This window comes from Struthio camelus, chromosome 6 (genome assembly GCF_040807025.1).
Source record: "Struthio camelus isolate bStrCam1 chromosome 6, bStrCam1.hap1, whole genome shotgun sequence".
In the NCBI taxonomy this organism is placed as follows: Eukaryota; Metazoa; Chordata; class Aves; order Struthioniformes; family Struthionidae; genus Struthio; species Struthio camelus.
In genome coordinates, this window is record NC_090947.1 from 12,406,643 (window position 1) to 12,419,531 (window position 12,889).

The window sequence follows — 12,889 nt, forward strand, 5'->3', positions numbered from 1 at the left end:
CTGTACCTCAAAGTAGGGAAAATTATCCTCCTTTAGAAGAAAAGCAACATATCACAGCAAGAATTCAACAGTTCAGGGGAAATGTCGTATCAGGTTTATAGCAGCAACTATCATTAAGCATAAAGTGAATATATGAATATGTAAACATACATCCAGAACATATGTTATTTTCAGTGGACTTGAACCTGCCAAAAAAACTACACAGGTGCACAGTAGGAACTGTTCTGGAGAATAGGCAAATTTAACATTTGTTTTCTGAAACTTTAAAAAATAACGAACGCTATTTTGTGTCTTTTTTTAGCTGAAATATCCATTGGAAGATGAAGAAATTTTGCTACTTAGATCCATTATAGATGTCAACCTGCCTAAATTCTTGTCTCATGATTTGCCACTTTTTGAGGTAGGAAATACAAGGATTTTTTGTAGTGTAAAAAGACGATTATAAATACTAATTGATGCAACTATTATACAACAGATTTATCAGAAAAATGCTCCAAAAGAATTTTTAAAATTTAGCCTGTAGTTATTTTAAAAGCTGGTGTTAACTGTTCCTTCCTAGCAGATACATCTAGCATTTGGGTTGTGATAGTGTGGATCAGTTAAAGTTTCTGACAAGTCTTACGCTTGAAATGATAACATACTATTTTTAAGTATCCTGTATTCAGGATTTCAGAGTGCCTTATTAATATTCCTGTGAAATCAGTTCCAGGAGTCTTCCTTTTTATAAGAGAAAACTTGGATTTTCATTTACAGCATGTGCAAAACAGTAACTAGACTAAGTTGCTCTCATTCATTTTTGTCCTGAGTTGATCTCAGTACAGGACTGAGCTGGAGATCATCGTCTGTAGCTTGCTCCCATGATTTACTAACCACAGTCAATCTATGTCCTAATTTATGCAATTTGGATTGAACTTCAAATCTGATACAAGAATATAGGTATGTTTAATATACCTCTGATTGAACCAGACATGCCCAACACAAAGGTGAGCTGTCAACTTTATTAGGAAAAGTTTGAAATCTTGTTGGTAGCTCTGAGCTTTCTGTGCCCTGATTTAAAAAAAAAAAAGAAAAAAAAGGGTCTAGGCTAGTGTATATAGATGTTTGGAAATTGAAAGCATTGCCCTTCATGTGCATTTTCTCTCAGCTTTAGTGGAAAGATCTTATATGGAAAAAAAATGTTCTTCGTATAAAGCCATGGGAATTCATGTGCATACTCACAGCATGGAAAAAAATGCATTTTGGATAGTAAAAGTACGCTCTTGTAGTCATATTAGTTGCAGTTATATTTTCAGTGCACAATACTTATTTTTGTGTAATTTTATAATGAAATAAAATGAGGGAATTTCTAAAAGAGAACAATCATGAAGGCCTGAAAGTTATATAAAACCTCTTTTCATTAGGAATTTTAAGAAAAAGCATTAGAAATCTGAAGCACAGAAAAGGTAATTGGCTCATCCAAAGGAATATGAAAAAGTAATGATTTAGGAACCAAACATATGTCTCTGGACAGTGTTACCCTAATCTAACTAAAGCTATGCCTAAATTACAAATCTTTTCCTGAAATGACTCATGACTGTGAAGGGACATTTCATATTTTCATAAGCTCTGAAGTAATACAAATAAACTTGTAGAAGCTGTCTGAGCAAATTGAAGCATCTTTGCTTTTTCCCCTAAATTTCAGTCTTTAAGAGTGAGAAAAACAATGTATATAATTTAGTTAGCACATAAAAATTAACTCAGGAGATCAATACACTTAATTAAATTAAGTGTATTTATGAAATAATACCTGTACGTTTTTCACTTGCATAGAGTGACACATGTATGTCATTTTACGTATGAAATAGCCTTGCACATACTAATACATTTTGCTTGTTGGCCTATCCCTAAAATAGCAAAAATTTTAGAAACTGAAGATATGAAGCATCACACTGATGACTTGTAAACAAAAAAAGAAGTCTAAGGGGTGTAAGGCTCATAAACAGAATGAAAATAGATGATAATGTTGATACAGAAGGAATGTGTATTACAAGGAAAAAACCCTAACAGATGAGCATGACATCACAGTGTCACTGTAATTAGTTATTTATTGTATAGTTTTTAAGGATCAGCAATAAGTTTGGCCAAGAGTTTATAGGAATTATAATAGCCTAAACTGTTAGTTCTGAAATAAAGTAGCTTTGTTTGAAGTTCTTATCAAATACAGAAAGAATTCTAATAAGCCTTAGATTCAGCAGTAGTCATGCAATTTTAAATTTTAAATATGATTCTAAGAATTATTTTCATCCTTATTGTGAGAAATATTTCAAACAAATATTCATTTACTTCCTCAGTTTTTATATTAGGCTTGGGAGAGATGATGAAAACACAGACTTCCTCACTCATTCCTTTTTATTTTGTTTTTTTTTCCCCTCTGTTGTTCAGGTTGTCAATGTACTCATGTATTTGTACCTGACTTGAGATGCACAGTAAATCTTAAGCGTTTCTGTTGGAGCATGCAAATTATACATGCTTAATCTGTCCTGTTTTATTCAAAGCTGTGAAGCCTCACTTTGTTTAAAATTATTTAAAGGTAGTCCAGATTTTTGTCTTGCTTTTTTACACTTAAAAAATATTTTGCTTTAATACTAACAGCCTCCAGTAGTATATTGCATTGGACCTTTTATAAAGTTGTTGTGCTCCATTAATAGATCTGTTTATAACATTGATCCTACTCTGTTGTGGAGAAAAAGAAAGTTTTACCCTGAGGGACAATTGTTTGTACTGTGATACTAACTGGTTTTTTTTTTAATATGATATTCACCCATAATACTCATAATACAAATAATGAAAAAAGAAATAGCATTTTATGCCACCCATTTTTTAAGTAGGAAATCATAAATATATATTTTTTTGCCCTCATTATCTTTGTTATAAAACCTAGTATGCACAGAAAGGCCATACTCAAGCACAAGAGTATAATTCTTTAACTGGAGGGTGTGGAGGAAAAGTGCTGAAGATGAATGACAAATGGATATTTGCATCAAATGTACTTCAGAGAAGAGCTGCTCACCTTGAAGGCAGCTTGATATTTCTGCTTGGAAAATGCAATTGTTTACATTGGAAAGCCATGATTTAGTCATGCTCAGCTGGAAAACATGCCCCTGCTAGCACAGAATGTTATTCATATACATTATTTAAAAGGCCAGGATGTGATATGCTCATTGACTGGAAAGAGTAGTAAAAGGAAACTAAAGTATGTGGTAACAGGAAATATGTCAAAATAATGCCTGATAAGTGGCTGATATCAGAATAGTTCTAAGTTCACCGATATTTGCTGTCATTGTCATTTCTAAATAATATGTTTTATTTTGAGTGTTCTTTCACTAAGATTTACTTTCAGAGTTGATACTGCAGGTCTATCTTAATGAAATGATAGTCCAGAGATTCTTTTTTTTGATTGTTCACATCCTCAATTTGTTCTGTATCTTTCTTATTTTCTTGTAAGCAAAAATTTTACTTTTAAATTTAGATTTCCTGTAATAATTTTCAGTTATTGAAGGGGAAGGGTAGAGCTTTTCTTGATTTTCAAATTGTAAGTTTTATAAATTAGTATGATAAAAGCTAACGTTTATCAGGAAAACATATGCTTAGATAGCAAATTCCTTTTCTAGGTGCATGGGTAAAATGATTAAAATACATGAAATAAATACCAGTAATAAATTACAAAGTCAGAACTTTGGCTCAGACAAGGATGACTTCTGAAATTCGTAAATACTTTATTTAAATCAAAATATATATTAGTCTACCTAGTGTTAAAGGACAAAGATTTGGCTGCATGAGTTTCAAACCAAATGCCTCTGAAAATGTTAAGTATTCTTTCTAATTCATTCTTTGGATATAGGGTATTACCTCTGATTTATTTCCTGGTGTGAAGCTACCAAAACCAGACTACAGTGACTTATTGGAAGCCATCAAAACAAACTGTGATGCTATGAATCTGCAAATGACTGACGTATTCGCTATGAAGATCCTACAGATATATGAGATGATGATTGTACGTCATGGCTTTATGATAGTTGGAGAGCCATTTGGGGGAAAAACATGTGCGTATCGAGTTCTAGCAGGAGCACTGGGGGACATATGTGAGAAGGTAACTAAATATTTTTATAAATTTTTCTGATCAAATCTATTTTCAAAAAAAAGATACATTCTAATAATATTTTAGTATTTATACAGAACGCAATCTGCTCTAAAGGGCTTAGAAATTTAAGGAGAAACCATAAAGAGTTTGATTGAGAAGCTGTACTTCCAAACTTATATATGACAAGATGACCCGATTTTAAAGATACACAGAACATTGTATGAGTTTCTGTACATGCAGTTTTCTGTAAACTCTTTCATAGGATTGGACAAGGAGTGAATTAGCTACTTAAAATTTTAGAGTAAAGCTTTATACTGATTTTCTGCAATAATTTCCTTATTCAAATGAGAGCTACTGAACTCTCTTTTAACAGAGATTATTCAGTTTAGAAGAATTACACAAAACAATAGATCTGCTTTATAAGTTAACACAAAGCTTTGAAGGTATTCCTGATAGAAATATAATAACGTTTTGACTAAACCCATGTAAACCCAGAAACAAAATAGTCTCAGATTTTGACTATGCTTGAAACCAGGGTATCAATAAGTATTTCAGTTTTTCTGGTAGTTTTTGGATAGGGAAGGAAATCCAAAATCTGTTCTGTGAAATAGCTTCTCGCATCATATATGGCAAATGGGTAATACCTGTTACCTGTGGAACATTTAAGTTGTCCAGTAATGTAGCTATGCTAAATCCTTCCCAAATTCAGTCCATCAAAGTGGGGCACTGTAGGTGTTTCTGAGATGAGGTGTTTGGGATCTGAGACTTCTGAGATGACTAGCTACTAGTCAGTGATGGGCAACACGGATGTCTCTTTTGTGCTGGCAAGAGGCACATCCAAAGTGTACGGGAACACAGATATAAATCTTACTTCTCAATTATTAAAGCAAGACAAAAGCTTTCTCTGCACATTACTTCATAAAAATCTCTTCAGTATGTCTATCGACAGTTGTGGTTTCAAGGCCTCTGAGTCAGATGTTGACCTTAAAGGGCAGAAGTTTCTCATGCCAACTTTCAATAACCTTTCATGCTTCTGAAGCTTGTATCTCAATACTCTTCACTGTTTGAACTCTTATACCAATGAGCTCTTTGGCTGAAGTTGAAACACTCTGAGTCAAAAGGGAATAAATGTTTGGTCCTCCTTTTGAGAAAATTCATTCTTTTTCTTTCTCTCCTTTTATTATAAACATTCCTATTGGTTGACACTGGACATACAGTCTAGGTAACATTTACTCCTGGGGATACACAGTTATGTATTGATTCCTTTTAGTCCTCCTCTCTTGTTAAATACCCCTTCTTAGCAAAAAATCTCTCTTAGCCACCACCAGCAGAGCATGATAAGGAAGAAAAAAAATCCAGAAAACTGAACAGTGGAGCCTAGCAGCAGTATTTCCTTTTAATTCAATGAGGTAGTTATTCTGTTTGCTTCTAGACATTTTAATAATGTCATAAATTTTCATTGTCTTTTACATAACCTCGGGGTTGAGTAAGAGTGAAGCAAAAAAATTCTGAAGTGCAAGCTTTCCAAAGGGGGTGACAGGCAAGAAGAATCTTAAAATATAAAGCTTTATGTGGATGAAAGATTTCCTCTTCAGCTAACTATTCTCACCTGTGTTTCAAATGACCAATTACTTCTGTCAGTAACCAAAGTGGGATTAAATGCCATAGTTAACTTCTCATGTGGCAATTTCTGAATTAAGATTCGTGATTTCTCAGAGTAAGTTAATGATCTAAACATCACTGCAGGTTGCTTATTCTTCGTTTGATTCCTTGTGTTACATTCGCACTGAAATGAAAATTAGTATTAAGCAACCAGTGACTTTCAGATCTTTCGCTTCCTTTCTCAAGGAAATAGCAATGTGGATCATCGTTTTCTATAATTGTCAAAAAATATTTTCAAAGATTTTCAAGATTGTCCAAACTACTGAGAAAGAAAACAAAAGCTGTGTCTAAGCTGCTGAGTAAACTAGGACTACTGAGTGACGTAATCACTGGACTGCTGAACATTCATAATCTCATTTTATTGCGTTTTCCTTCTTTGCAGAGCATATATCTACTGCCTAGCAACAAATATGTTGTCTTCAAGGCTTATTGTAAGCTATATCTTTACCCGTTTCTTTCTTTTTTGGCAAATAACTTTTTATTTTCAGGAGGTCTGGAACAAAATACTTTCCAACAAGCAAATCATGGAAACAGGGTAACCTACCTAATAGTCTGGATGTTAGAGGGGAGATGTAAGTCAGTGGGCCTCTGTTGACCTCATGAATGTATTCTATTATCCAGGAAGAATTAAATTAGGATTATTATTATTATTTTTTTTTTTTTACTAAACTGATCAAATTTAATTTATTTATTAGGGTTTTCCAAACGCTCTCTGCGTTAAAGTCTATCCCTTGGTATGCACAATGCTGTCACCTCCAGACCAATATAGTATTAACCATGAAGCGTAAATGTTCTTCAGGACACTGAGTTTCTGCTGACTGGCTGGCTGGAAACATACAACCAAACACCTTAGAAAAATTGTTTAATTTCCTTAGTGCCTTAGGCAGGCACATGTATTTTCATGCAGATTAGATCGTTAAGACTTTCTAATTGGTATTGCCATGAAACAGAACTCTATTTTTATGATCCTTTATAAAAAGCTGTTATTTGTTTACTTCCTATATGATAGATAAATTACGAAGTTTTTGCTTGGGGTGTGTAGGAAAAATTATGCTCCTGCCTGTCACTCTACTGTAGTAATAATAACAATAATAACAACAACAATATTTCTGCTTTTCCTTTTAATTCTGTGAATCACTGCCTACTCCATCCCACTTCTGTTTGTTAAGGGAAGAAGTTATGTGGTAGAGTGACAAATTTTTACCTGATAATTTTCTTCCTGTTAGCTCTTCTCCTCAGTTAACTGTAATGATTAATTAAATGGCCGACATACCTGTTGGCGTGTTTTGGTTTGTTTGTTTGCTTTTTCTTAAAAGAGCTGGGGTAGGACTAGTCAACACAATTTCATTTTCTTTATGAGAACAGTTAGTTCTTGGAGGATTTCTACCTTCTTGAAAAAATCTTCTCATTGATCTGAACTGATGATCAGTGTTTAGTTGTGGGAACTCCAGCAGCCGTACTGCTACTATATTTGAATGTTATAAGTAAGGGACTTTTGTGATGAATAAAATGAGAAGAAAAGATTTGTGATGAATGAGGTTAGAAGCTGCTAACAGAAACAACATGGAAGAAAATTGTAATGTACTTCCAAATCTTGAAGACTGTTAATCTATATTTTTGTCGTTTTAGCAGTTTAATTTTGTAACTAGGCAACCATGTCAAAACTGCTTTATTGAAAAAAATTTTTTAACTACGTTTTTGTCCTTTTGTGAACATTTTACTGTTCACATAGGTGATAATTATTTCAAAGGAGTTACTTTCTGTTTTCCCATTGCTTTAAATATCACATTTCCTTTCTGAATATTCACTTTGGTGAAATAAAAAAGTATGTTAGAAGGAACTATACCTCAATACAATCTGGGAGAAAAAGGAGTAGTAATCACGAATTTTTATGTAAATAATTGTTTCTCCTTTGAAATAGCATAATAAAAAATCTTGAATTTTATATTTCACAGAGGAAATGTAATCAAAGAAGATACATATATCTGTGGGAGGAAGTCAGTTAAAACAGGCATGTGTGATGCTGAACTCCTAATTCCACACTTCTTGTTTGTAAACAATAGGGCTGCTTTAGGAAAGAGAGAGATTTTTTTTTTCCCATAAATCAGGAACCTTTCTTTTATTATGAGGCTATAGTAAGTTGATATTCAAATGAGTGTATGGAATTTGTCTGTTTTCTTTGTAATTCATTCCTGTAGAACAGTGGTTTTCACCCACCTCATCTCTATTGTGTGCAATGTTAAATGTGTTTTGGTCACGAGAGAAGAAAAGAATCAGTTTATGTTAATCAAAAAGTAAAATTAGATATCTTTCTGTGGTTGAAGTAATAAAAATCTTTTTTGCTAATGTAATGTTTTGGTGTCAACCTCAAAAATTTACCGTGACAGTCATATTTATTCCCGTGCGTTAAGCACGGGAAAAATAGGTTGAAGATACAAAGGGTTTTGCCTCTTGTCGTCCCTGTAAGTGTGGGCATAGAACTTGGGGCTCTTGACAGGCCTAATGTCCTGTTCACAAACATTTAAAAAAAAAAAATTTTTTTTTCATTTTTCAAGCCACTATTCAGTATTAAAATTAGACTTCCAGTTACCTATGATAAAGATGGGATAATTTTCTTTAGACATTTTTCAACTATCTTTACAGTATAATATGTGATGTCTTTCAAGCTCTCACCTAATGAAATTTTTTTGAAGATTTAATGATCTAGAGCTGTAAAATTCAAAGTAAAACACATGGCATAATAAATTGCATATTCAGTATTAACAGATTACATCACTTCTGTGTTCTTAGGGGCTGATGGAAGAAAACAAGGTTCAGATCACTGTTTTAAATCCCAAATCTATAACAATGGGTCAGCTGTATGGACAGTTTGATCCAGTCTCACATGAATGGTCAGATGGCATCCTAGCAGTGAGCTTCAGAGAATTTGCCTCTTCTCCAGTGAGTACCAACAGGATTAGAGCATTTTGAGAACTGACTTTTCAATGCCTACATTTAAGAGTTCAACGGCATGTTGTATGCACAGCAATTGTAAGATTTGTAGGACTAATCATTTGAATGCAGAGACTGCAATTTGGCTTTGTTCTCTCATGCTCCTTCGTAATGTACTTCTTGGATGCTGGTGAATTATTATTTGTGTTTCATAAGCCCTTATGCAAGAAAAAATATGATTTTATTTGCGTATGTTATAAATAAATATTTAATCCTTCTACCATATACTTCTTCCTTATTTCCTCTGATTTTTGGCCCAAATCTGCACTGTTTATGCATATAGCAATTTTGCCATTTATTTTAGAAGAAACTGCTGTCTGACTGTAGCTTGTGGTTGAACTTCTGTTAAAGTCCACCGAAACTTTTTCACTGTATATGATGAAAGTTGCATCTATCCCACAGATACCTCAGTTTTTGCTGGTGATTGCAGTATCAAATTCTGATCCCCCTATAAACTTAAACATGCTAATAACATGATACTGTTATGAACTGATCAGTGTAAAGTTCATGATCACTAATAGCATTTGCAGGACTGCACAACTGCTTTGTATTTTCCTATAAGAAATATGAGGAATACCTGTAATTCTTTGCTTATGTTGTAGAATACCAAACTCATTCTGTATATAGTTTTAGTAATACCGTATTCCTGAAATTAGTCCTATTGACTTCCATGGTAAGTATCCAGTAAGTACTAATCATGAGTAGCAATTTGTTGTATTAAGAGTCCAGTTTGTCTAAGTCAGAATATTTAAATTTAAAACTTAACTTGCAGTTTGACTGATGTACCGCTCTACAAATATAAGGGAAAGACTCTAGTCAAAGATATTATTAACCTTTTGAAGTTAACTACAGTATATGCTTTAAAGTAGTAAAACTAGATTGTGAATATAGATTGTGGTCGTTTTCAGAAACTGCTGCTGAGTACAACTCTGTACTTAAAATATTTTCAGTTATTGTTTGTGGAAAATAATTTTAGATCCAAAATAGTAAAATATAAATGTCTGTTTAAAAATATTTTCTGCAAACCAGACCCCAGACAGGAAATGGCTGATTTTTGATGGACCAGTGGACGCAGTATGGATTGAGAATATGAATACCGTGCTTGATGATAACAAAAAGTTGTGCCTTATGAGTGGAGAGATCATCCAGATGTCACAGCAAATGAGCCTTATTTTTGAACCAATGGATTTAGAAGTTGCTTCTCCTGCTACTGTAAGTACCTGTCTTTGAAAGACCAATTACAAATCTAATTTGTTATTCAGATATACTGTGAAGATTTGCTCTTCTAGTGTTTTAAAAATATACTTAAGTAGGAATATTAAGTATAAGCTTGTGTTTCTTTGATATATTTTTAAAATAACATTGTATATTGTTTTTTTGTTTGTAAGATTATGAAAAATCCCAGCAATATGTTGTGAGAAATTGCATATATTCCCCAGAAAACCCTTTTACTGTTACTTTCTGAAAAGGGAGTCAGGTCCTTATAAGTGTCCAACAGGAAAAACAAAACCATTCCTGTGTGAATCTTTAATCTCCCAGACAAATTCTGCTAAAATCAGCAGTTGCTGGATTTCTGGCCCTGGCTATCTCTTATCACACCTATTTTTTCTGATGGTACTTTATGAAATGCAGAAGATGAGTAGAGCTTCTGATAATAGTATAAACAGGACAAAATATGAGGAAGGAATTTTGACTTAGAACTGGAATAATAATTAAAAGTTAAGTGTGGTAGCCAATTTATTATTTGTGATGCTGTTAAAGTTGGGAACTAATTCTAGTTGGGGTCTTCTATTCAAGAAGAAAATCTTCCGTCTTTGTCATTAGTTCTCCTGTTGGCTCAAAAATAAAGCTAGGTTTGAATTTTATGTGTCTCAGGGCTCACAGAACCACACTCTGACAAATGCATTTTTATATCCAGTTTGGTACAATTTACGCCAGCTTCTAATAGTCCCAGAAGCTGTATGTTATAACACTGAATGTTATTTTAGTTTCTTTTAAACAGGGAAAAAAATTGGGGCTTGTATAAGGTAATGCACACCTGTTTTTTGTTTTATTTTTAGGTTTCAAGGTGTGGTATGGTCTATATGGAACCCCACATGTTAGGCTGGAGACCGTTAATGATGTCTTGGCTGAATATAATGCATCCAGGAGTCAACTCTGCGCATAAAGAATTTATAATAGGCCTGTTTGACAGAATGGCTCCGCTTTCTCTCGAGTTTGTTAGGAAATGCACAAAGGTAGGATAAGGAGAGCTTTTCTGACAGCCATAAATTATTTTCATTCCCACATGCCAAAGGAACAAATCTTTTTAATGGGACCATAATAATTTATATTTTTTATTTTTATGCACAGCTGTTTAGATGAAGGCTATGAGCAAGCTTTCTGTTTGTATAATTGACTTACATTTAGAAGCACATTAAAACTTATCTCAGGCATGTTTATCCTACAAGTTTTTTGTTATCTTCATAATTAGTAAATAAACAAAAACAAAACAAACACCCACTATGCAGCAACTTCTTTTCAGTGAATAAAATTGCCCTGCATTTGAGAAAATTCCTTCTTTCTTTTCAGGAATTATCTCCTACTTCAGATACAAACTTAGTTCGATCACTAATGAATCTGATGGACTGCATGATGGATGAATTTGCTGATGAAGCCAAAATTAAAGCTATGAGTGACTATGACATTTACTCTTGGCTTGAGGTAGGCAGTATGTTTAACATACAGAACAGAGAGTTCCAAATCGGCTTTACTGGAATAGAATTCACGAGAAAGTAAACCTATATTTGGTCGTTAGGACAAATGTTTTGTAATGACCATTGAGAAAAATCCATTACCTACCAAAGAGCTACTTTTGATTGATACATAGTTGAGTCTTTTGTGCTTGAGTTCTTCGTACAGGCTTAATGAATTTTATACAACCGCCTAAAGAAAATTTTAAACGATTCTCCAGTTTCTGGTATCTCAGTTCATTCCTACTTAATTCAATGCTACATAAAGATTAGAATCCAAGGAAAGCCTGCCCTGTTAATGAACACATCCAGCACTGCGTGGGGTAGGCCTTTGCATAACAAATAGATAAGTGTTTTGGAATAAACAGCAGACTATGCTTGAGCCTTCTCAAAATAAGGGTTCCGCATGGAGCAAGTCAAGCATTTTACTGCACACCAAAGATGAAAAGATGCTGGCAATTAATGTAAATGCTGTTTTCTATTACCATCAAGGTGGTGCCATGGTTTATATATAAGAACAAGTTGGTCCAGTGTAGTTCATTTCTAATTGGTAGCAGAGATTTCTTTGACTTCAGTGAATAAGAACTTTGTAGTATACAGCTGCTAAAGATACGTTTCTTTTTTCTGCAACTCTAGGGTATTTTCATATTTTCACTGATATGGTCTATTGGAGCTAGCTGTAAGGAGGATGATAGACTGAAATTTGACAAAGTTCTGCGAGAAATGCTTAGTGGACCGATTAGTGAGGAGACAAGAGAAAGATATAAATTGTTGAGCAGTACTGATCAACAACCTTCAAAGGCTTTCACAGTCCCTTTTCCAACAGAAGGAACAATTTATGATTATCGGTTTGTCAAAAAGGTGAGGATTGCAAAATAAGATGTGGATCCCTATTTTGAAGTAATCTTTTATGAATGGTACAGGATGTATATTGCTATTGTAGATTTATTTCTGCTGCTGGCTTCTTTTATCAGTAAATAGACAGTATATCCCTCCTTGCCAGCTAGTGATGGTCTAGTGTTCTGGCTGTGAATTGTAGTAAGAAGGCCTGTTTTTTTGGCCACCAGAATATTTGCTTGTTGTGATAGAACAAGTGGGCAGAAAATCTTAACCAGTTATTTTGTTCTATTTTTTTTCTTGTTTTCTTGCAAGATTATTTTATTCTCGTTTCAATTATTTTCTTGGGTTGAGGAAGCACTTAATATGTTTCAGACCATGCCCCTTTCATTACTTCTGTGCTTCTTCTCCTCCGCTCCTTTTCCCTGGGATGAATGTGACATACAACTCCCCCAATGAAGAAGAAAACTTCACACAATGAGTCTAGTATGCTCCAGAGACTCCAAGATAAAATAAACACCCTTTTTTTGATGCTGTTTATGAGCAA

At 33.7% G+C, this 12,889-nt stretch overlaps 1 protein-coding gene across 2 annotated transcripts in view; it reads left to right on the plus strand.

The window, feature by feature from the left end:
* Positions 1-12,889, plus strand: part of DNAH7 (dynein axonemal heavy chain 7) — a 121,640-nt gene that overhangs the window by 47,727 nt on the left and 61,024 nt on the right. For both annotated transcript variants that reach the window (XM_068948272.1, XM_068948273.1), the window contains 7 exons: positions 302-400; positions 3,881-4,129; positions 8,573-8,722; positions 9,803-9,985; positions 10,834-11,010; positions 11,345-11,476; positions 12,142-12,366. In XM_068948272.1, coding sequence (XP_068804373.1) covers positions 302-400; positions 3,881-4,129; positions 8,573-8,722; positions 9,803-9,985; positions 10,834-11,010; positions 11,345-11,476; positions 12,142-12,366 — 1,215 coding nt within the window. The remainder of the gene's footprint in view (positions 1-301; positions 401-3,880; positions 4,130-8,572; positions 8,723-9,802; positions 9,986-10,833; positions 11,011-11,344; positions 11,477-12,141; positions 12,367-12,889) is intronic.